This window comes from Eschscholzia californica, unplaced genomic scaffold, assembly GCF_041429995.1.
Source record: "Eschscholzia californica isolate CP2 unplaced genomic scaffold, dmEscCali1.0.p SCAF_4, whole genome shotgun sequence".
Classification (NCBI taxonomy): domain Eukaryota; kingdom Viridiplantae; phylum Streptophyta; class Magnoliopsida; order Ranunculales; family Papaveraceae; genus Eschscholzia; species Eschscholzia californica.
Window position 1 is genome coordinate 10,738,356 of NW_028238461.1, and position 25,634 is coordinate 10,763,989.

The 25,634-nt window shown below is 37.5% G+C and overlaps 2 protein-coding genes across 2 annotated transcripts; one reads left to right on the plus strand and one right to left on the minus strand.

Moving 5' to 3' along the window:
- Positions 1 to 8,342: 8,342 nt before the first annotated feature.
- Positions 8,343 to 11,767, plus strand: LOC147542592 (uncharacterized). Its single transcript, XM_086635316.1, has 2 exons — positions 8,343 to 9,218; positions 9,320 to 11,767. The coding sequence occupies exons 1-2, from the start codon at positions 8,343 to 8,345 to the stop codon at positions 11,765 to 11,767; spliced, it is 3,324 nt and encodes a 1,107-aa protein (XP_086491442.1).
- Positions 11,768 to 17,366: 5,599 nt separating this feature from the next.
- On the minus strand, positions 17,367 to 19,854 carry LOC147542593 (glycosyltransferase family 92 protein RCOM_0530710-like). Its single transcript, XM_086637077.1, has 2 exons — positions 19,454 to 19,854; positions 17,367 to 19,093 (listed from the first exon to the last, which is right to left on the minus strand). Exons 1-2 carry the CDS (start codon positions 19,575 to 19,577, stop codon positions 17,532 to 17,534), a joined length of 1,686 nt encoding a protein of 561 aa, XP_086493203.1. The 5' UTR covers positions 19,578 to 19,854; the 3' UTR covers positions 17,367 to 17,531.
- Between the last annotated feature and the right edge of the window lie 5,780 nt (positions 19,855 to 25,634).

A 25,634-nucleotide genomic window follows, 5' to 3' on the forward strand; every position in this document is an offset into this window, starting at 1 on the left:
TCTTTAACTCATTAATATTTCCTTAGTGCATTTTTGCCATGTGTAACAACTAATCCCCTAGATTTAGACTGTTCTATCCCTTCCTAATCTTGCATGCAACGAACCGGTGTTATTGCTCCCTTTGGTTGGTAAGGATTGGTGGTTATTCCTCGAACTTGCAAGTGTAAGAGAAGATTAGGGTCAGCAGAGAAGTGAGGGTTGTGAGTATGGAGAACTTTGTCAGAATTAAGCGTGTAGAGGGAGGTGTAATGATGGTGGGTGGAGTCTCCAAGAACCCTCTATGGGATAGGAAAGGAGACGCATTTAAGTTCATTCATAGTAAGGAGAGGCAGTTCGACTATCTTATATCTTGTTCTACTTTCATCCTATCTCAAATTCTCTCCACCCTCCTTACTGTTCTCCTTTTCATGTCGTCTTCCCAAGGTGATAGAGACATTAACCAACTCTCAGATAACATGGCATTACAGTTGAATCTATCAGACTATGGTAACTTAACTATCACCTACCAAAAGCCCTCAGAGAGTAAGGAACTTCAAGAGATTTCGTCGGGTTTTATTGCTAGGTTAGTCTGTCATTATGAGTATGAGATTGGATTTATCAAGAAGCATCTCTCACATCAGTCCAAGTTCTTCAGAGAATGTAAGATTACTCCTCTGAAAAAAGGCCACAATCACTTCATCATTAGGCCTCCTAACTTGACTGTGATGAATGAGATTAACCATGGCAGACCATGGATCATCAGGGGTCTTTTGGTGGTAATGCAGGAGATTGACTTCCCACATGAAGGAGAGATACCAGAGTTGATGCAGGAACCCATGTGGTGTAGCTTCACAGGTTTGCCCTCTGCTATCCAGAACCAGCATGACCTTGAGATCATATTTTCTTGTATGGGGTACATTATGCAGATTCAACCTAAGAACTTTAGCATGGTTAAGAATCCTTACATTAGGATTCAGTTCATGTATGATGTTAGGACCTCCCTGCTAGCTACTTTAAACTCTATTTTTACTGATGGAGGCAAACCAGTAAATTTCAGTTATCTTAGATTTCCAAAAGCTATTTGTCATGTGTGTCGGATTATTGAACATCCTATCACCCCTTGCATTAGGTCAAACCCGAATCCTATTGTCACTCCGATGGATACCAGTGCTAGTCAGTCCACCCCTGTGGCTCAATGGGCCTTAACAGTAGCCAATCCTTCATCTCTTCCCAATGCAGTAATCCCACCTCATGAACTTTATAATCATAAAGGTAAGAGGAAGGATAACCAAGCTTTAATTGATGTGAAGATTGAAGAAGGTGAGGTCAGATTCTCTTCTCAGAAGAAGCTTAAGGACAGGATGGTATGGGGCTCCCATTATGAAGCAAATAGGATTCAGTGGGTTTCCAATAGTTCTTCTGACTCTTTGGGGGGTTCTTCATCAATTCCGGCTAGTTGGTATTACACTCCCCCACCAGAAGATATTGACAGTCAGGAGGAGAGCAGGAGACATAAGTTTGCTGACTCGTTGCTGGTTTCTCCAGGTCATAACTCGGATGCAAGAGAGGAAGGTCGATATGAACAGTCTAAATCTACTAATTAGCTTGTGTTTATTCCTATTGTGGATTTAGTTTTATTAGTGTCCTTGTCTTGTGGTTAGTGTCCTCTCTCTCCTCCATAGGTGGAGTTTTTTTTAGAAGATTTTCTTCTCGCCGGAAACCATTACTAGGGAATGGAAGATCGGCAAAACACTATCTCTGCTCACGCTGTGACTACAATGGAAAAAGATTATGAAAACATGGTTGCTCTCATGGAAAACCTTATGGGATCAAAAGATGATAGAAGATTGAAACTGCTACAGGAAGATGCTAAACATGAAGATGAAGGAAGAAAGAGCTTAGCTATTAAACTAATATCAGGTAGAACAATGAATCTGAACACTCTGAAAGAGATATTAATAGCGGCGTGGAAGCCCGTAGGAAAGATTTGGTTGAAAGAATTTCATGGAACATCATACCTCATTAATTTTGAGCATACTGCTGATAGAGAAAAGGCGGAGGAGAACTCTCCATGGTATGTTCATGAAGATTTGCTGATATTGGAGAAATGTGATAAAAACAAATTACCTATCGATTATGTGTTCAATAAAGTGGAGTTTCACATTCAGATTCACGGGTTACCGATTGAATATCTTACGCCAGAAGTTGTTAGAAAAGTGGGTAATATGATTGGGGAAGCGAGAGTTATCCCTATCGGCGAAGAAAGTAAATGGGGGAAATATGCTAGAGTTAGAGTTCTCATTGACATTACTAAACCGCTGAAGAATGAGATCATGGTAGAATTATCAGACACAAGGCAAACCTCCTTGATAATTAAATATGAGAAGCTAGGGAAATGTTGTTATTACTGTGGCAAAATAGGACATGTTATGGCAGATTGCGCCGTAAGAGCTCAAGTGCGAGAGGCAATTTCAGATAAATGTCCGATAGAATTGCAAAATAAGGCAAAACAGTTACTATCCCCTCGATTTAATGATGAACTGAAGGCCGAATTTAGATCAAAATCTAAAATCGATAAAAAAGATCGACAATTACATGAAGATGGTAGGAGTCGAAGTATTAGAGAAAATGGTGGTGGTCGGAATCCGGCTAGAAGATCAGACGAGAATCCGAGAAAATCGCAGGAAGATAACTCTGAATCGAGTAATTCAAGCATGTTACCTAATATAACCCAAAACAATAAATCAAATATTGTAGTTACTCATATTCAAGAGGAACTGATGAAGGGAAAGAATATTATAAACTTCCATTCTTGTGTAAATGAAAATAATGAAGAAAGGTTAGAAATTGCATCAGTTACTAAATTGAATAACCTACCTTCTTTGGATGGTACACTACAGTCAACGGCTCTTGAAGAGAAGACAACTCATCCTATGGAAGTTGAAATGGGTCTTGGGCCCAATACACAGTTAGAAGGACATTCTTGTCAAATTATTAAGGAAAACATGCAGAACCACACTACCATGCAAGCCAGAAATGGAAACTTTATGGATGAGGTACCTAGGAAAAGTGGTCAACTGATGAAGACTCAATTGACTTGTGGGTCATTAATTGGTAAGGATGAAGGAGTGAATGTTGGAGTGAGCCAGAGGAGTAGTACTTTGCTTCATATGACTCGAACTCATGCAAGAGGAAGAGGGTCTTTAAAGAAGATAGCAAGAGGTAATGGGACAAGTAAACAACAAAGTGATTCACCATATACAAAGGTTAGCAAAAGATGCAGAGAACTAGTTCTTGTTGATGAAGAGGAGTCAGAAAAAATAGACAAAAGAGGCAGATTCGAAGATGATAAATTAATGAGTGATGGGGTAAAGGCGGCCAGCCCAATAAGGCCGCTAGATCAATGATTTTACAAAGTTGGAATTGTCGGGGAGTGGGGAATGCTCCGACAATTCTGTGCTTGAATTCATTCCTCCGGGCAATAAAACCCTCAATTATTTTTTTGTCCGAGACAAAATTATCACAAAGTTCGTCTGAGTTATGGGTAAAGAAATTGATATATAAAAACTATTATATAGTTCCGTCTATTGGCTTGAGTGGAGGGTTATGGCTGTTATGGGATGATGGCATTGATATAGAGATTATATCCTCATCTGTGAACTACATTCATGCTAGAGTAAAGGAAGAGGGCAAGAGACAGAAATGGAGCCTAGTTTCGATTTATGGGCCTCCTTGTACAAATGATAGAGAAAGATTTTGGGAGTTCTTAAGAAACTTTAGCATCACAATACAAGAACCATGGTGTGCAATGGGAGATTTCAATGCCATTATGTTTGAATCTGAAAAATGGGGAGGCAGAGGATTTAACAGGAAAGCTGCAGAACAATTTCGGAATATGATTACAGATTGTAACCTAATTGATATTGGGTACTCCGGTCCAGCGTATACATGGGTAAATGGTCGAGAATATACACAACATGTCAGAGAAAGATTGGACCGAGTCCTTGTAAGTCCGGAGTGGAGGGTAAGATTTCCTGATGCTTTGGTAAAACATTTACCAAGGGTCCAAAGTGATCATGCTCCTATTTTACTCAATACTTCCAAGGCAAAAATTAAAGGTAAACTTCCATTTAGATTTGAGTCTCATTGGACAATGCACGAAGAATTCGATGATGTGATGAAAGAAAATTGGCAGCAAATGGGAGGAGAGTTTAATCGTAAATTAAATCAAATGGCAACTAAGTTAGTGGCGTGGAGCAAGGAAAGAGTAGGGCAACTCTTTACACAGATTAAGAGGACCGAAGATGACCTCTTGGAAGCTCAAAATCGATCACCCTCGATAATAAATATAGAGGCGGAAAGGCAATTGGAAGAGAAACTTAGAAAATTGAAGAAGTTTGAAGAAGAATTTTGGAAGCAACGGGCTAAAAAGCATTGGGTTGAGGAAATTGATAAAAACACTAGATTTTTTCATCTATCTGTCTTAAATAGGAGGAAAAAGAATAGTATAATGGCAATAAAGCTGGAGGATCAAAGTTGGTCTTCGGACCAAACAAAAATTACTAACGCTTTTATTAGTCATTTTTACAGGACTTCACGGGCAGAACAAACCACCGGCTTCCCAGAGGCAATATCTTTGACTGATCATCCATTATCGGCGACGGAAAACATGATGCTTAGTAAACCTCCACTGAAAGAGGAGATTTGGCAAACTATCAAGGGGATGAAATCTTGTAAAGCTCCGGGACCTGATGGTTTTCCTGCGATTTTTTATAAACATTGTTGGTCGTTGATTGGAGATGAAGTCACAACTCAAATTCGGAAAATTTTTGAAACAGGTCAGATTCCGACAAAGCTCAACCATACTCATATTGCTTTAATCCCTAAATTGCAGAGCCCAGAAAAACCAGGAGATTATAGACCGATTTCCCTCTGTAATGTTCTTTATCGAATTATTACAAAAATTATAACGAATCGATTGAGACCATTGATTGGGAATTTGATTTCTCAAGTGCAAAATGCGTTTATTCCGGGTAGACAAATTGCAGATAATATTATTGTTGCTCAAGAAGTATTTCATTCAATGGCCTATACTAAAGCAAAGGATGGTGCTTTCGCTCTCAAAGTAGACATGACAAAAGCCTATGATAGAGTTGATTGGAATTTTTTGAGTGAGGTTCTCCGAAGATTTGGAATTATTGCAAATTCACACTTATTGATAATGAACTGTGTGACTACGGCCTCATTTTCTATATTATTGAATGGCAGACCGAAAGGAAATTTCTTCAGTAAAAGGGGGCTCAGACAAGGTTGTCCACTTAGTCCGTATCTTTTTATTCTGTGTTCAGAGGTTCTCTCAAAATTGGTACTTCAAGCAGAAACTCATGGAATCTATAATGGGCTTAAATTAAATAGATACGCTCAGAGTGTTAGTCATCTGATGTTTGCAGACGATTTATTTTTCTTCGGAAAAGCTTCAGAAGATAATGTGAGAAAATTAAAAGATATTCTCGAGGTTTATGCTAATTGTTCTGGGCAATTGATTAATTATATGAAGTCATCTATCAAACTTAGCTCGAATTGTGTTTCAACAAAAAGAGAGATTATCTTAAATATTTTAAGGGTCAAGGAGATGAAAGAAGATGATGTGTACTTGGGTAACTACTTACTGAAGCCTAAACACAAATTAGCATCATATGATTTTATAGTTAACAAGGTGGAGAAGAAATTAATGGGATGGAAGAGGAGTTCACTATCACATGCCGGAAGAACTATATTACTTAAGAGTGAATTATCTTCTATACCTATTTATTTCCTATCAACTAATATAGTTCCCAAAGGTGTTATAGAGAAGATAGAAAGAAGTCAGAGAAATTTTTGGTGGGGGCATAGCATGGAGAAATCAAAGAGGCATTATATTAATTGGAGGAGATTACAAGAGAATCAAAAAAATGGTGGGCTAGGCATAAGAGATATGGGAATTGTCAACAAATCTTTGGTGGGCAAGTTGGTATGGAGATTTCTCACAGAACCTAATGCTTTGTGGGTTAGATTGTTGAAGGCCAAATACTTAAAGAATGCAGATTTTTGGTGCTATAAGGGTAAAATGACTGCAACCAATACATGGAAGAGTATGTTAGAGATGAGAAAATTTATAAAAGAAGGGGTATGCTTTGCGGTGGGTAATGGTAAATCTATTAGAATTTGGGAGGACCCGTGGATACCTACCTTATATGAATTTAGACCGGGGAAGAAATATGAGTTACAAGACGTCCCAAACCTATTCTTGGTGAGTGACCTTATTATAGATGGTAATTGGCGTTCGGACTTGATTAAGAGAATTTTCGATGAGATTTCGGCTCAGGCAATATTGCAATTACCGATTGGGCATTCAAGTGAAGAAGATAAATTAATTTGGGTGCATACGACTAAGGGGGAGTTTTCCACTAAATCCTTGTATACTTCGATAACAAGGGGAAGACCTTCCACATCATTTACAGTGGAGCTCCCTTTCGGTTTGTCTTGGAAAAAGGTGTGGACTAAATTTAATTTAGCTCCTCGGGTAACTTACTTCATATGGAGACTTCTTCATGATGCGCTTCCAACAAAAATCAAGGCTCTCAAGTATATTGAACCAGCTTCACGTATGTGTTCCATGTGTAATGAAGAAGATGAGGATCTTGATCATTTGTTTAGGACTTGTAAAGTGGCGAGAGAACTTTGGTTATGTTCCCCTTTGGGATTACGGGTAGATGGAGATGAGCCATTTAATAAGTTAATTTGTCGTTGGATACAAGAAGAAGAAGATGAAAACAACATCACTCTTCGGCTTTATGTGGCGTGGTTCATGTGGAAAGCTAGGAACAAGTGTGTCTTTGAGGGAGAGAAACCAAATTGTTATAAGATTATTCATGAAGCTTTGACTATGCAGCTGGATTTTCATGGTACAGTTATGAATCCCTCGACATCGGTAAGAAGAGAGGAAGAACATAAGGTCACAGTTTGGGCTCCACCGGAGAGAGGGAAATTAAAAATCAACTTCGATGCAGCGTTCTCGAAAGGAAGAGCTGATTTGGCGGCTGTGTGTAGAAACGAGTATGGGGAATTTGTATGGGCTGCTACAGACATTGTTAGTACTTCCTCGGCGATGGAAGCCGAAGCTAGAGCTGCCTACTTGGCAATTGAAATGGCACTACAACTACCAGAGTATGAATGTGTTATTGAAGGAGATGCCTTAACTATTATTAAAGCATGCACAGAAGAAGAAAAGGACATTCCATGGAAAATAAGATCCACATTAATGAGAATTCGAAGAGAAAGTATACGGCTACATGGTTGCACCTTTACATTTTGCTACCGTAATGCAAACCAAGTAGCACATCTTTTAGCAAAGAATTCGTCTCAATTAAATTTATTGTTAAGAAAGGAGATCATTGAGACTCCCGCTTGCATTGTAAGCCAATTGGCGGCAGATAAAGCCAATATTTCAGGAAGCTCGAGTAGCTAATAAAATCGGCAATAGCCTCTCTTAACCAAAAAAAAAAAAAATAGTATCAGATAGAGAGTTGTGGTTATTACTTTTGTGTAGCTCTGCTAGTTGGTTTAGCTTGGAGGGTGCTTATAGTTTTTCTTTGTCTGTTATGGGGACTGTGTTTATGTTTATGGACTATATTTATGTTTTATGACTTTAATGTGTATGATTTACTAGTTTCTTTGAGCCTTTAGTTCTGGTTTTTTGGCTTAGCTTCTTAATTTTGCATAGCTTTCGACTGTCGGCCTGGCCTCCTCTGGGTGGTTTTATAGTGCTCGGTGCTGTTCTGGCCTTGGTAGGTTTGTAGGGGTGGGTTTAGCCTGATTGGCCTTCGGTTGGGCCAAGAAGGATAGGTGGTTAGGGTTAGTTGGTTTTCTCTTGCTTCCCTTATGGAAAATCCGACCATCTTGAGTTGGAATGTGAGAGGAGCCTCGACCTTTCTTACTAAAAAATACGCGATCAAAATTATACAAAAGCATAACCCCGACATTATTTTCCTCTCGGAAACCAAGAACAAATCGTATAACATGAAGAAACACATCCCCATTTTCAGAGAATATGACAGTCACTTTGGGATCCGATTAATAAAGCAGGAGGGCTTGCCATGTACTGGAAGCATAATCTTGACTTTACCGTTCAACATTCCGACAATAATATCATCCAAGCGGAGGTCAAAAACTCTAATTGGCCTTCACCCATCACTATTTCAGGATTCTATGGGGTCCCTTACCACAAAAATAAACTGAAGCCCTGGAAAACTCTCACTAATATTAACAGGAACCAAAATAATCCGTGGATTATCATTGGCGACTTAAACTCTATCCTTGATCCGATGGAAAAATGTGGTGGTACCAAAGGGACTAATTCTTATATGCCTAAAATTAACAATATTATCAATCAGCTTGGTCTTTTGGATGTAGGTTACCAGGGTCACCCTTATACGTGGAGTAATAAGCAATTGGGGGAAAATCTTATTCAAGAGAGGTTGGATAGAGCTTTAGCGAATCTTCAATGGCTGCAACGTTTCCACTCCCATGGTGTAACTCATTTAGATGTGGTTGGTTCTGATCATTCTCCTATCCTGCTAGGCAACAGGGATGCTAGTCAAACCTCACCCAAACCGTTTAAGTTTCTCAGAACTTGGATGACCCATCCTGAGTGCTTCAACTACATTGCTGAGAAATGGGAGTACATCAGGAATCATCGGCAGCCAAATAACATTCAGCGAGACCTTAAGAGTCTTAGTCGTCAGCTCACTAAGTGGAATAAAGAGGTCTTCGGTAATATCGATAATAGCATAAATAGACTTACGGTTAGGCTTCAGAATAGTATCTCTAAAGAAGAGGCCAATGCTCTTAATGAGGAGCTGGAGGAACTCTTCCATAGACAAGAGAGTTTATGGAAGGAGAAGTCTAGAAATAACTTCATAACTTTAGGGGACAGAAACACTAAATATTTTCATTCCCAGGCTATTACTCGCAACAGAAATAACAGGATTACGTCTATCAAAGATAAGAATGGGGACTGGCAGGAGAAGATCAGAGACATTCAGGACACTTTTGCCTCTCATCTTCTGGAGATCAATACGTCGATTAATCCGACAGAAGATCAAAATACTCTCAACCTCTTTACGCCTACTATTACTAATAGTCAGAACCTAGATCTTACTAAGATTCCAGATGGAGAAGAGATTAAATGGCTATTCATAGTCTCAAGAAAGACGCTGCCCCGGGCCCGGACGGATACCCCCCGTTCTTCTTCCAATCAAATTGGGACACGGTGAATGATGATATTTATGACCTGGTGCAGAACTTCTTCAGAACAGCCTATCTTCCACCTGAGATCAACCATACTCATATCTGCCTTATCCCCAAAACTCAAGTCCCACAAACCCCAGCGGATTATCGTCCTATCAGTCTCCTTAATACCACTTACAAAATCATTACCAAATTGCTCGCAGAGAGATTTAAATATACCTTAAACCCTATCATCTCCCCCTTCCAAGCTGCTTTTGTTCCGGGTAGACAAATTACGGACAACATCGTTATCGGTCAGGAGATTATTCACTCTACGAAGAAGATGAGAGGTCCTACGGGTTATTTCGGTCTCAAGCTGGATATGTCGAAAGCGTTCGATAGAATTGAATGGAAATTTCTGACGGACATTATGAGGAAATTAGGATATGCTGAACACTGGATTAATATGATTAATGCTTGCCTATCTACTTCCTCTATGTCGGTGCTTATTAATGGGAGACCGGGGAGTAGGTTCTATCCGACCAGAGGTATTAGGCAAGGAGATCCTCTTTCCCCGTTCCTTTTCACCTTGGCGATGGAAGGTCTTAGCCGTAAACTCAACATGAACCAGAGCCAAGATAGATTTCTGGGCTTTCCGACCTCTCAAGCTGATTTTGAGATCTCCCATCTCCTTTTTGCAGATGATTGCATTATATTTGGCAGGAACACGATTGATAATATCCATAACCTCAAGAACATTTTACAGGATTTCAGTGATACTTCAGGTCAGATGATTAACTATGCGAAATCTAACATTTTTTACTCTAAGAACTCGCACCCTAAATTTAAGAGAATTATCATGCGCACGCTGAAAGTTAAATACGCTTCCACTTCAGAGAAATATCGCGGCACCCAGCTCTTCATAGGAGCTCAGAAAACTAAGGTTTTCAAGGACATACTGGAGCAGATAAAAAATAAACTAAACAAGTGGAACCATTCGTATCTCTCACAGGCGGGTCGCACTGTGGTCTTATCGGCCATAGCAGCGGCTGTACCCCGATATCAGATGCAATGCTTTGCCATCCCGAAAGGAATTAGCAAACGCATCAAGGCCGCTCAGCGGACATTCTGGTGGGGTAAGTCTAAGGGTATTTGCACTAAGGCTTGGTCTTATATTTGCACTCCTAAGAAAGTTGGGGGTCTTGGGCTTCATCTCCCTGAGCTAGACAACGAAGCTCTTCTGTCTAAGCTGGCATGGAGACTCAAAACGGAACCGGAATCGGTGTGGGTTAAACTTCTAAAGTCTAAATATTATCCAAGTCAGGTCAATCCGGGCCCAGCTAAACCTCACCATTCGTGGAATTGGAAGACGATCCGAAAGCATTGTAACCGTATAGAAGATCTGGCGATTTGGGAAGTTCAGACAGGAACCGACATCAGAATTTGGACTGATAACTGGATACCGGGGATTCATGGTCAGGTTCAGAATGTTTACCAATCCAATCTTATTAAAGTGGCCCAACTTATCAGGAACAATCAATGGGATAATGAAATTCTTAGATCCAACTTTGACGAGGATACTTGTAATCTTATCAAAGCTATTTCACTTAATAGTGAAGGAAAGGATCAGATTAAGTGGAAGCTCACTAACTCGGGTAAATTCTCTGTTGCATCTATGTATCCAGACCTCAGCAACCACCATAGTGAGATTACTAATAATCAACAAGACTGGAAGTTTATCTGGTCTCTCCCTGCGGTTCCCAGGATAAAGATGTTTATTTGGAAAATTTGTAACCAAGTTCTTCCAGTTAGAGAAAGAATTGGTAAATATATAAATAATAACTTTACCTGCCCCAATTGCAATTCTACGGAATCTATAGAACATGCGTTATTACATTGCGAATTGGCGAAAAATATATGGTTTAATTATAATATCATTTCTGTGAATATTAAGTCTATCGCCGACTGGATCTTCTCTTGGGAAGAGAATGTTAATATGAGCTACACGGTGAATAATATTCACTTCTCGACTATTTTATGGGTTTTATGGAAAGTGAGATGTGATCACTGTTTCCAACATGAAATTAACAATCTTGACCATATCATAAAAATGATTGAGAATTATCCTAAAATTATAATTCATGGCAGGAGTATATGTCAAAGCGTCAATGGCAAATGGCAGCCCCCGCCGGTGAATTACATTAAAATGAATGTTGATGCATCATTTATTAACCTATCATCCAATGCGGGTATCAGTTTCATCGCACACAATGCAGACTCGAGATTCATAGCAGCTAATGTCAAATCAACCAGGGCTAGAAACAGTGAAGAAGGAGAAGCTATGGCAATTTTATTTGGTTTGGAATGGGCTAAAGCTAACAACCACACGAAGATAATCCTCGAAAGCGACAACATTAATATCGTTAAACATCTCAAGAATAAAAGACACTCGATACACTGGCAATCTCTCATTCATGTCGGAAGAATCAAGAAGTTAAGTAGGGGGACTTTGAAGAGGTGACATTTCATTACACGAAGAGGAAGCTCAACTCCAGTGCTGACTGAAGGATATGGTGCCTGAAGTCTGAAGGAATGGTATCCTTCCGAAGGAGTGTCCTTCGACCAAGGATGCAATGCGTGCAATTTGGCTATTAGGATCTTAATGACCTTATTCGGAAGATCATTAGTCCGGTCCAATTAGGGGTCGTAATGCTTAGCTAGAAGCCAACTACGATCGTCGAATCAAGAGTTGATTCGCAGCTAACATAGACCGGATCCTACAAGGGTTACACAACAGAATAATGATTTGAACGGAGAGAATTGACTAGATGGATAATGGCAAATAAGTGGATTGGATCCGTTATTGGTAAGTCCAGAAAGATTCGGAGAAGTCCGAAAGAGATAAACATATCCGGGCCCAAAAGGGAGGCCCGGAATGGCTTTAGGGAGCCGGCCATGTGATGGCCGGCCAAGGCAATAGGGCCGGCCATGTGATGGCCGGCTAGGCCCTAAGTGGGCCGGCCAAGGAAGCCCATAAAGGGCTATGTTGGCCGGCCACACTTAAGTGACCCAATGGAGGGTATTTTGGGTGTTGCCTAATAATTAGGTTTATGGAATCCTAGTTTGAGTCTAATACCTCTTCTAGGGATTTCTATATATACCTAATTATACAACCTAAAGAGGGAGACATACAACTGAGTGTCTGAAAGAGTTTCAGAATATACATCTCAGAGAGAGAGAGAGAAAAGGAGTTTTCTCAAGTATCTAGTCAAGAAGAAGGAGTTCTTCATCTCAACCTTCAAGAAGGTCCTAGCTGACTGAAAGGAGGGAGTTCAAGTCATTATTCGGTGTCTCAAGTAGAGGAGCTACACTTGGAGCTCTTATCTTCCGAATACTGATCGGAATTTAGTTCGTGAGAAAGCGATTAAGAGGTAATCTTCTTTCCAATCTAGTTCATTGGTATGTTCATGTATAGATCCTGGAATTAGTGTTAAACATATGATGTTTGAGATTCCGCTACCAACACTAATAGACAATTAGGTGTATGAGATACACTAGGTTCAGGGACGTAACTATGTAAGGGCCAGGAGTGGCCCTGGCCCCCCTGACCCTTACATTGTTCTCCTCATTTAAGTCCATGCAGGGACCCACAACATTCCTTTTAAAGTATATGGCCCCCCTTTTAATTGCAACCCAAACCCAGTGCAAGTTTGAAACCTAGCCCAACTTATTTCCTACCCAGTCAAAATGCCTTGTCACCTAATCTAAACAACCCTATTTCCAAACCGCCCCTACACAGACACAATTCTTTCTACCCGATAACCTAAGCATGCACTCTATGGTTATGTATTAGAGAATTTAGAACTCTAGTGCGCCACCATTGTTTCTTTAACTTATTCAATTTATTTTTTGATTGTTCACTTCTATTTACATCAAGTTTCAATCAACTTATTTCAGTTTCTTTTTTATATGTTTATTCATATCTGTAATCGTAAAATAAATCAATCCGGCTCATAAATTTTTATTGTACTAAAACATAAATAGAAACAATCGAAAACTCTTCTTCCTTGCACTTGCAATCGGTTAGATCATGGACGACTCGTGGTGCCATACTATACATGGAGAACTACCAAATCGTCGATCTTCATCAATGGAAGAAACATCAATCTTCGTCAATGGACGAAATCTCCTTAAGAATCCACCACTTTTATTCACTTCCTCCTCCCTCAATGACAATTGATAATGGTTAGTCAGATGATGAATTGTCGATATTGGTGGATCTGATTTTGTTCCCATACCAATATTTGCGTCTATACTCCAAAAATTCTACTGGGATGATTATAATAGTTAAAATTAGGGCAAGAAACGAAGAACTATATGGAGATTTCGACGAAGAGACAACCCTTCGCCGGAGCAAAACGAAGAACTATACGGTTTCTCTCTCTAGAAGAGAGTTATTATCAGAGAAAGGGAGGGGAGAGAAGACTCTCTATATCTATCTCTCTCCATCTCTTTACATTTAACTAATATAAAAGAATTATTTTAAATAGGTATAATGGTTCAAATGGCTAGCGAGCCGTGAAATTACTAATGACGATCCAAAAGTGACATAAAAAAAGATCAATCCTTATTCTATTAGACTACTTATTTCTTACTTTTTCCTATCATATGTAACATCTGAATGATACTTTGAATACATTTTGATACATTAAATAAAAAAAGTCTCATGTTATTTCTTTTATTTGTGTTTCATAATTTTTGTGACTTTGATATTCTTAGGTGGTAATTTTGCATAGATTTATTATATAAATTTTTCGATTTAATATATGACTAGAAAAGTTCGGCCCCCCCTCTAACAAAACTTCTGGTTCCGTCCCTGACTAGGTTATTCCCCTTCACTGACACCCTAGCTAAATGGGCGCGAAAGAAGAATACTTGTAAAGTGTGGAATACTGTTCCTTTTATGCTTGCTGATAAATATTGTAATAACTTTTTGGTTTAAGCTAATAATATCTACTACTTCAACAAAAAAAAACTATGATACGTATAAGAAATTTTTTCGTCTTATATTATCGAAGGGCCCCAAATAAAACTTCGCACCGGGCCCCGTTTTTCTCAGCCACGCCACTGCCAATGGGACATGATGGTGGCTTGTACAAACTCAGTGTTGGGTTAGGGACGGGTGTCCGTTAATAAAGTATGGTTCCTCTATTCTGACGAGGACACCCAAGTAAATACTAAATAGGTAAAAGATCGAATTAACGACTTAGCATGTGCCTTCAGGACACACACAGTAGAAAGACCCAACAAAGAAAACTATCCAAGTCATTCATGGATATTTTCACTACACTAAAATCAAATACTTATTACTAACAAAAATTTGCTTTCCTAACATCTAATGAAATCAAGAAACCAAATCCAAGCATAAAAATAATATTTGATGGGAGCTACAACTTGGGCAGGAGCATGTGTCTTGTGATACATGGGAGCTGGAGTTGGGGCAGGATTATATGCCTTGTGCTTCATGGGAGCTAGAGCTTGGGGAAAGAGTATGTGCCTTGTGATTAGATGGAGTTGGAGTTAAGATAATTTGTGATTCATTGGAGCTCGAGCCGAGGCACGAGCACGTGCCATAGCTATACATGAGTGTCGGACCGGAGTTGAAAATTATATATTATCTTTTCGCTTAGGGGCAGCCACTTCTGAGATAAACACTAACATGTGTATTATAATACATGCTAGAAGTCTACAACTTTGGTTGCCATGACGAAGAAAAAAAAGTGAATGTAGAAAACAATATCTAAACCAAAAGACAAAAAGAACACTTCTTTTTGTGTTAACAACTATAAGGACATATGGATAATTTCGTAAGCTGATAGCATTATTATGTTAAAGAATTACTACTTATACATATAGGAAATGAGGTGATAAATTGAGTTATAACTTTGTGATTTCTTTTAAGTAGAAGTTTTGATCTAAGCCGGTCGTTTCCAAGATGCCATTATTTTATTTTATTTTCTTGGAAGGTTGACTACAATTCTACGAAGTCATTCTAAAAGTGTCGATACAAGATCAAGACGTGATAAGCACTATAACGCCTAAAACTAAATATTCTAAACTACCAGGCCTAAAACCCACTAAACTAGTGGCCTAAAGCCCATCAAATCAGTTTATTTATACCTTAAATAACTTAAGTCCAATCAATCATGGATTTCACTTCCGTTGGGAAAAAATACTTGTCATCTCCATGATTTCAGAATTAATGCTAACACTATCAACCACTTGGAAAATCGAGTGTTGACCCAAGATGACATTATTATTATGCCGTAATAAGATAGTTATGGACTTAGTGTGGCTAATGCCCTCAAGACTTGTTGGCATTCCTAAATACCCACTTCTATTTGTTTGATGTGAGAATGATATATAATGATTTGCATCCCTCTTCAACAATGCCATTTTTATTTAGATAATAAGTTTTAGTAGGCTGATTCTTGGTTAAGTTAAAAAACTTGACTTTATCACACTCAAGCCTAGCAAGTAGGTGTACTCTATATCTATATTTAAGATTTAAGTTTACATCCATCATACTTTATAAAAAGTTGTACAATTTTTTTTTCTTTATCCTTTTGGGTTTTTACTTTCTGGAAAGTTATTAACTCATCTCAAGTTTGTCCAAAATTATCAACAAATTTAATTCTCAAATCTACTTAGTATTTTCTAATCCACAAGCTCCTAGTTTGAGGAGAGCAAAAGATTATGGGTGTATCTCTTTGACGAGGGATGTGATATTAGTCCTTCCACTAAACACTTAGCTCACAATATTTCATAGTTTCAAATTGAATATCTATCATCTCTTTTTCTTAATCAACTGAGCATAAACAAAATCACGCGATTCTTAAACTACAAATCCAATAGGGTTTTGATATAGGAAGAGCATTATTTAGCAAAGGCAGTGCATTAGATAGGGAGAGTATTCTTTTTAGAATAGGGAGGGATAAACATTTTTTTTAAATATCTCAAATTTATACTTTGGTCCCTCCCATCAGACTATTTTCAGCCATCTCAACCGAAATTTATTACTATTTTCAGCGGGACCGGCCGAAATTTGTTATCTTTTTCAATCGACCCAACCGAAATTTGTCATCTTTTTCAACCGTTACGACCGAAATTTGTTGTCTTTTTCAGCCGACCCTACCGAAATTTGTTGTCTTTTTCAGTCGATCCAACCGAAAATTCTTTACGAAAAAAAAACAACCTAAAACCCTAAAATGTTTGTTCAATCATAGAAGAAGACAAGAAAATGATATTTCTTTACCTGAGACATATTATCTTAATTATAAATGTCTTCGTTTAAGTCTATAACTTCGTTTAAGTCGATGTCCTTGTTTAAGTCGATTGTTTCGTTTAAGTCGATGTCTACGTTTAAGTTCTTTCTTGATGTAGGTTGCCTCCTTCATTAACGGTGGTTCCTCATCCATGAGATCTTGAGGCATCATTAAAACCTCGAAACTAAGACTATAGTTATAGTAAACTTTGCAAGTTTTTTAATACTAATGGTGATGTTGATAGTAGTGACGATATTAGGGTTTTGGTTGCTATGTGAGAGAAACTACAAGTGAAGAAAATATTAGATTTATTTATTGATTTTTATGAAATGTCCTTCTATTTTGGCACTATTTATTAAATGATCCTATAGCGCCCTCCTTAAACTAATTTGGTAAAGGAAGAGCAAATACATAAATTGACTTTTTTAATGCACTGCCTTTAGTAAATAGTGTTCTTCCTATACCAAAAGCCATCCAATATCACTTCCTATTTCCTATATCTTGTATATCAAATTCACCGATTAAGGTCTTAAAATAATAATCTTAGAACCTTCTAAATAAAATCACCAACATGTATAACTGTATTTTATTCTATGATCTTAATCTTTGGAATAATTTCAAGTTCTTAACTCTCGAAGAAAATTGGAAATTTTAATCTCAACCCCTGTAGGATATGTTTAGTAGGAAGTATAATCTTAGTGACCGAAGAGGATGCTATATTCTAAAGGAGATATTTTGCTTGCTTATTGTATAGATTATTATAAACTTGTAACTGAAAACTAGAAGGTAAAGAGATGGAAAATCCATACTATATTATTTATATTTTGTGTATCTACAAAAGAATCAAATCCCAACTTTCCAAATATTATCAACCACTTTCTCTCTCTCTATTAAAGAAGAAAAACTAATTTACATCAAAATAAAGAAAACCCTTTTCTACACTAACTTGTTCTTTTTCTTCTACTCTTCATTAATCAAAGGATTATCTTCATTATCCTGCCATGGTAACCTATTTGTATTCGGGTCGGCTAGAACCCGCAATACCCAATCCCGAATTCCGGTATCCCTTACCTCGCAGAACCGACTTGACCAATCCGACGGTTCAACCGCTCTCGTGCCTAACCCCGGAGTCCGATCTTTGGATCCCACATTTTCCTTGTTCTGCCAATCAGCCACAAATGTAGCTACTCTTCTATAGAATTTCTCTTTAAACACCTCCCAAACTTGATATTTATAATGGTTTATTACCATTACCCCTCTATCCACATTTATGTACCCGAATCCATTTCTCACATGAAAATGGTGCACCACATTTATCAATGTAGAATTCAATACTTGAGGCCTTACTATACTCTTATGCCTTTCAGGACTAGTCAATCTACATGTGTACCCAACAGTCACACCTTGTTCGGGTGCCCGTTTTAGACCCGACGGGCCAAAACTATAGCACGGTACTCGTAGTTCACCGATCTGATCAAACCCTGTCGTTTCATTCCGTATGACATCATGTAAATTCATGTTCGATCGAAAATAAAGAAACTCATCAACATCGAAAAACCCAACCCATTCACAAGAGTCACGGGCACGTAATGCACAATGTGCGAAACCTGCTTCTTGGGTCTTGATCCAAGGCCAATAATGTCGGGTTATATTGTAACCGGATCCATATAATGACCCGATTACTTCATCAATTGGATCTTCACTATTATTATCATATATGAACCACCTTTCAACCCCAATTCTTGAATGGTACATGACCCACTCTCGTAAAAAGCTAGCTTGGTTCCGTACCATTGTACAAACACACATTTCATGCTTCTGTCCGGCGAGTTTGTCAGACTCCGGCAAGTAATTTGGTCGTGCCACGGAACGTAAAATTCCCAAGATACCCCTGCCTTTAACCCTAACCGAAACTTTAACCGATTTCTCCAAACTACTTAATACACTCAAGGGTGTATTACAACGAACAATTTCTTGAGCCACAGATATAACTTCAGATGTCAATAACAATTTCGGCTTCGATATATCCCAGCCGTATACACACTCGTATTTCGAGGATTCACCGAGTCTTTCAGGCCGTAGATTAAGACCTTTGACGAAAACAATTGTGGTATTGTCTCGGTCAATTATTGATTCGTACACCAAGGAATCCCAACTATGAGCGGGTCCCTTGGGAAGGAAAAGTCGCCCGTCTGATTTCAAAGAGATGGATGTAGTGAAGCCACGTGGATGAATCGGACACCGTATATACTGTTGATTGAGATCTGTGTTGTCATCTATCCATGAAGGTGGGAGATTGAGATTAGGTTGAGTTGATGAATTTGGGGGAATATAATTACAGTCAAGGTCATCTTTTGTAAATAAAGGAGTTGAAGGAGGGTATTTAAGTAAAATTAAGACTTGATCAGGGAAGATGATCGTTTCTCGTATCTCGATGACCGGAGAAATAAGAGATTCTTCTTCTGAAACGGCTTTAATGGCGGAATTTCTCCATGGAGGTACCAGAACTGGGTGAAAGGCTTCTGTTCAAAATAATTTGAACCAAAAATAAAACTAATTAAGATTAGCAACTAATAATTACTTTACTAGATTGGATTGAATAAGATTAGATACAAAATCACGATATAAGATTCAAGGAAATAAAAGTTAAATTTCAGAGGGGCTTTGTTTAGAAACAGGCAAATAAGGAAAATTAAAGAGAACCCATGTTTCTAAACAATGATTTTAACAAAACCCAGAAACAGAATTAATCAGATTCAATAATTTTCAATTCAATTAAAGTTTGTGATTGAAGAATACCCAAAACAAATATTAACAGTAAAATCAACAAGCAGTATAATATATGACGAATTGAAAAGAGGAAAGTTTTTAGAAATTCTAACCTCGAAAGATTCGGAAGGTGGAGAAGGTGAAGCCAGTGAAGAGGACGCAAGAGAAAACCATAAAAATAGTCCAGATGAAGAACTTGTTCCATGATAGAACCTCGCGTTTCCTTCTATCCTTCATTAGTATTATTCCTGCCGCAAGTTCATGTGCTTTCTTCTTTCCGGGTACCCAAAAACACAGATGAACAGCGAAATAGAGAGAGAAGAGAAAGAGAGGGGAAGGGTAGAGAGAGAAAGAGAGGAGATAGGCAAGGAGGTAGAGAGAGAGAAGGAGAGGGGGTACGTGCTGGATAGACCGGACGTATCGGTCTATATGCGGAATGGGGATGCGGTTATGTTTTTAGAGAAACTAAAAAGAACTACTACTTCCTCCAATCTTTATAAACGTTTGTCATTCTGTTTTTTTTTTTCGTTTTTTAGAGTTACAACAAAAAAAAAAAGCCCACCGCTTTGGGGAAAGCAGAAAAATTTTCGGGAAAGACGGTGCAAAGCTAAAAAAAAGCAAACCAAACGCACCTCAGAAGTCGCCGGCAGAAAGTCGCGTGACCGGATGTTGCCGGCGACAGCCGGCGATTTCATCATCTTCTCTCTCTCCCCCTCTCTCTTCTCTTTCTCTCTCTCTCTCTCTTCCCTCCTTTGAGAAAAGTGGGAAGAGAGAGAGAGGGAGAGAGAAGAGATAGATAGAGGGAGAAGAGATTGAGAGAAAGGCGGGACGAAGAGAGAGAGGGTTGCCGACGTTAATTGTAGAAGTCGTTGGAATCCGGTGGAGGTCGCGCGTAGTTCTAGTTGAGGTAGAGGAGAAGAAGAAGAAATAAAAATTGAAAGGGTGATGTTTGGAGGAAACAAAATAAATTTGTTTCCACCCAAAACTTATTGGCCCGGAAACTTTGTTGATTTCCCCAAAACACTGGCCAAAAAAAAGTACAATCTAACACATTACATGGTTTTTAGAGTTTTGACTCTTTGAGTACACATTAGATGCAACTGCTTCCCTAGAATTCCTTTTCTTTCTGAAAATTGATTACGATCTACGATAGTCGTTACATTGGCATTGATACATCAAAGATGTGATAAGCACGAAAAGTGGAGTTGGTAACTTAAAATAACTGGTAATTGTCACCTGTTCCACCAGTTACTCACAATCCCTTCCTTGGAAGATCTGGTAAACTTTTTCGTCTCTGGTGGAACACGCCCTTCCTCACCTGCAGAAGATGAGATTATCAGCAAAACTTATGTGAAAGTTGGTAATGAATGGGCTTCTAACCAAATCTCATGGGGAACTTAATTTTTGAAAAACGATTCACATTTTTTTCTTCCTCTCCTCCTCGCACGAGTTTTAGTTAGGAAAAATAATTTATACTAAATGAAGATAATTCAAGAAAAATCTTTATATTTGTGAACAATAAAGAACATGTCTTTAATAAGTTGAATTCTCCAAAATTACAAACAAATGAAAGAGAAGGAGTATATCCATCGTACAACTACTACATCACATGACTTGGATACATCATAAGGATGGTATATGCTCGTTATCATGATGAAATCGTTTTGAGGGCATTCATACTCTCCTTATCATGATGAAATCGTTTTGAAGGCATTCGTACTCTCCTTATCATGATGAAATCCTTTTGAGGGCATTCATAGACAATAAAGACTACTTAAATGCCTAGAGGTCATTCTTAGACTAATCTATCTTTTTTCTTTTGTAAATGTCAGCATACTTTAAGGGGTATGACTCCGTGTCTCGAACCCTTGACCGACTAATCTATCTTTATTTGCACAGTTAGATAACATGAATCAATAACGATAAATATCCACCTCTATCAAGTATCTATGTATCTCTATCGAACGGAGCCAAACACCCTCTGGGTTAAATTCTTGAAAAGCAAATATTTTCCTAATTCTTCCTCTCCGGGCCCTCTTCGCCCCTCCCATTCCTGGTTATGGAAAACTATTCACAGGCAACTAAATAATATTACCCCCTTATCCTTACGGGAGGTTCATGATGGTCACCCGATTAACATCTGGACGGATAATTGGGTTCCTTCCCTTCTGACCCCTCTTCCGAATCCTACTCACTCTAACCTTGTGACTGTAGATCAGTTGATTTCTAATAACTCTTGGAATGAAAGCTCATTATTGAGGTGCTAGGGTATGAAGCTTTTAGTCTTATTTCGGCTATTCCCCTTATCTCTGAGGGTCCAGATCAGTTAATTTGGCCCCTTACCAAATCGGGTAAGTATGAGGTGAAGTCTAGATACAACCAACTCATCAATGGGAGTCGCACTACTAACAACACAGTCGTGCCCTGGAAGTTCATTTGGACTATTCCTATCATACCTCGTATTAGTCTCTTCATCTGGAAATGTTGCGCCTCTAGTCTCCCAGTCCGTCACTTAATTGGTAAGTACATCGGCAATATTATCAACTGTAGCTGTTGCGGGTCCAGTGAAACTTTAGACCACACTCTTCTCCACTGTTATTTTGCTCATAGTATTTGGTTTTACTTTAATACTATTACTGCTAACATTGATTCTGTTTTTAACTAGATTTGTTCTTGGAATAATACGAACTATAAGGTCAGTGAAAATCAAAGAGTTCTGCAGGCAAATATCTTATGGCATATTTGGAAAGCGCGCTGTAATCTTTCCTTCCAGAGAGAGGCCCCCTCTCTCAAACAGGTAGTTAATCAAATTCTTATCTCCGCCAGAAATCACACTATAATTATTGACTATACAGGTATTCCTAGACCAACCAAGCCGATGGTCGTCTGGCTACCGCCCCATCAACCCTTTATTAAACTTAATACTGATATTTCCTTCACTAACATTAAAGACCCCGCGGGTATTGGTATTATATTTCATAACGATAAAGCAGAATTTTTCTTCATGAATACACATCCATCACCAAATCTAGAAATGCGGAAGAAGGTGAAATTCTAGCAATAGCAGAAGGTATTACTTGGGCCATTACTCACAATGTGGAATTTCTACACATAAAAAGTGATAACTTATCAATTATCAACCATCTCATGGACGCCAAAAATCTCACTCATTGGTACTCCAAAGCTCACATTCCCAGAATCAAGAAGATGCTTGAGAATTTTAAAGAAGTTATTTTTTCGCATATGAGGGTAAGGCTAATGTTATAGCTGATTCTCTTGCCAAATAGGCTCGTAACTCTAATAGTAGTTGTTATTGGGAGGATGTTCCCTATTTTATTCGACATTTGTACTGTAATAACATGGTTGTTGTTTAATATATTTCCTCTATAACAAAAAAAAAAAAATCTATGTATCTCTATCAAGGAGTATTACCTCTACATGAAAATATCCACTAGTCTCTAAAAATGACACAGCCTTGCTTTCTTCGCGGGCTCCACTAGATTATTAAAGCCGCCTGCAATTAAAGAAAAAAACAAGAAAATGACTCATAATTAGTTGCCTAATTATATTAAAAGTCAAAGAGTTAATAAGGAGTAGCTAACCTTTGTTTTTTCACCATTTTTGTTTTTCTTTGGTGTATTGAAGAAGATTCAAAGTCCAAATTTACTCAAATTAGATATTTCATTAACAATATTTCCCTTCAATTTTCCAAATTTGTCCCTTCAACAAATTATTTACAAACATTATGTTGCTTCATATCATGGCTTTGGGACATAAAAAAAAGTACATATTATTTGTTCATTGAAAAGTTTCTTGTAATTTGCCCTAGAAACTATGGAAATCATTTAATATTATTGTTTAATTAATAACAATGTTACTTAGTATTATTTTTATTTTCAACAATCTCCTAGGTTAGGGCCTTCCTGTGTTAATTACGGTATCTATTATATTTAAATATATGATATTAATAATGAAACAACGATAAGTTGATCGGTTAGCAGACATATTATTTATAATGTTTTTTTAATGTCATCAGTATATTGTTCGATTATTTTTATAAACAAATGGTAGCTTGTAAGGTTTTACTTTATATTTTATTTGTGACTAATATAAAAGTATAAAAGAATCACCACCTTGTATAAATTATATAAAGACATACTTTTTTTTTTGTTGAAAGATATAAAGACATACTTGCCTTGATACTAGTAAAAGATAGTTTATACTTTATGTGGAATTGGAAGAACAAAAGACTTTGAGTGACGCTGAGGGAGACTCGTTTTTACTCGCTAGATTTTTGTTATACCGTTCTATAGTTCAGTTCAACGAGTATTTTTTAAATTTCATAAAAATTTAATTTTCAGAATTGTATTTTGTTGTATAAATATCACTACAATATCTCATATCGTTCATCACTTTCTAAACTTATCGCTAGATAGCCCAAGTGTTAAACTTCTCAGGCAAAATATAACCTAACTAAGAATTATTCAGTTTCTTTAGGCTTACTAATAAAATTATTAAAAAATAAAAGAGACAAAAGTAGTTGTTTTCATGAGAGGAATGATTCTATCCATACTTAAAGCTTTTCTCTTTTAACTTTGTTTTTATTTATCTTTGATCTCAAAGTAAAGTTGAACCTAACTTTGCTTACTTTGCTTCATAGGCTCATTTACTAACCATGTGAGTTGGTTCTTATGTTTTGAAAAGCTCGATCATTATGTACTTGTGAGTTGGTTCCTATGTTTAGAAAAGCTCATTCATGTTCTTTTCTCTCTCTCTCTCTCAAAAGCTCATTCATGTTCTTCTATTTCTCTAAAACTTTAACCTTCTCTCAATCTTACAGTTGGGCGAAAGAAAGGGATTCTAGTGAACCCTTCCTCAGGAATTTCATGACCAGTCGACGAAAATTGAAAACATTATTCATAACAAAAATAATTCCTTGTTTCCTATTTCATAAAATATCTCTACATATATTTCTAGAAAATTGAGGACATGCATGACTCATAAAATCAATAATGCCTATCTATATTGTTTCTAAGTAGACCGATTCAATGTGGGACTAGTAGTTGTTAAGAAGATGGAGAAGATAATACTTTTTTTTTAAGTAGGACTATTTTATACGTAAGCTTTACAGCCTTCTTTGTGGACTAGTATCAATTGTTTTTTGGTTTACTACCTTTTTCATGGTTGGACGTTTTTGGTGTGTAGTGAAAGTGGCAACTAATGCCCTTTTGTCCCAACTCACTCATTTCTCTTTATAGGTTCTTTTCGTTTCTGTTATTTTTAAGTTATTTTTAATATCTTTCGTTTGATTCTAATATACAATTTAATGAGTGGGGTTTTGGTTGCACGAAAGTAATTGAACCGAAACTATAAACAACGTAGATAGAATGCCCGAAAAGTTGAGTGAAATTTGGCTGACATCTAGTGCAAATGTCCAAAATTCGCTCAACGGTGTTAGAGAGAAACAGGGAAGATATCTAGCATCCACATCCCATTAATGACACATTTTGTCATTTGTATTCCATCATTTTTTGTAGGGCTAATTCCAATTTGTGAGCTATTGGAAATTTTGCCGTCATATTTGTTCAATCTTCCAGTTTAGCTCCAAAAATCATGATTATGTTAGTCAAATTCGATAGTATAAATATATTTTAACCCTCAATGATGTGGAGGATTTGGCCGAAAAATACATGGAATAAATCAATGCAACCAAAAACAAAGGCGGACGATTTAAATGGGCCAGCCCTAGCTTATACGAGGCCCAAAGCGGACTATAGAGTTGAGGTCCCATTTGACTAAGAAAAAAATGAATGTTTCTTTATGATTTTAAGATCTTTTTTAACAAATTTTAGTAAGAACGCAGTCATTCAGTTGAAATATATCTGCAAGCAATAAACGGGTCTAAATTTTGGGGAGAATCTTTTCACTTTTCTCATTCACGTATTTTTTTTTCTATTTTTGTCTCGACCGCTATTATTTGCGAATAAATTTGTTAATAAGTTATGATGTATTATTGATGGTTCAAGTGTTTCTGTTGTATTCTCAAAAAAAAAAAAAAGTGTTTGTGTTATATAATTGTTGCTTCGTTTTTTTTATTGTTATGTCTTACTTTGATTGAAAAAGAATAGAAAGATCATCGTTTCCACATAATCTGACTTTTAGTTCATGATAATTAAGTATAGAAGTAAAAGTCCACAAAATGGAACTAAAAGAGTATATATTGTACAAAAGTGCAACTAATAATTGATTTTAGATCGAATTAATGATATTAGAATCACGCTTGCGTTATATAAA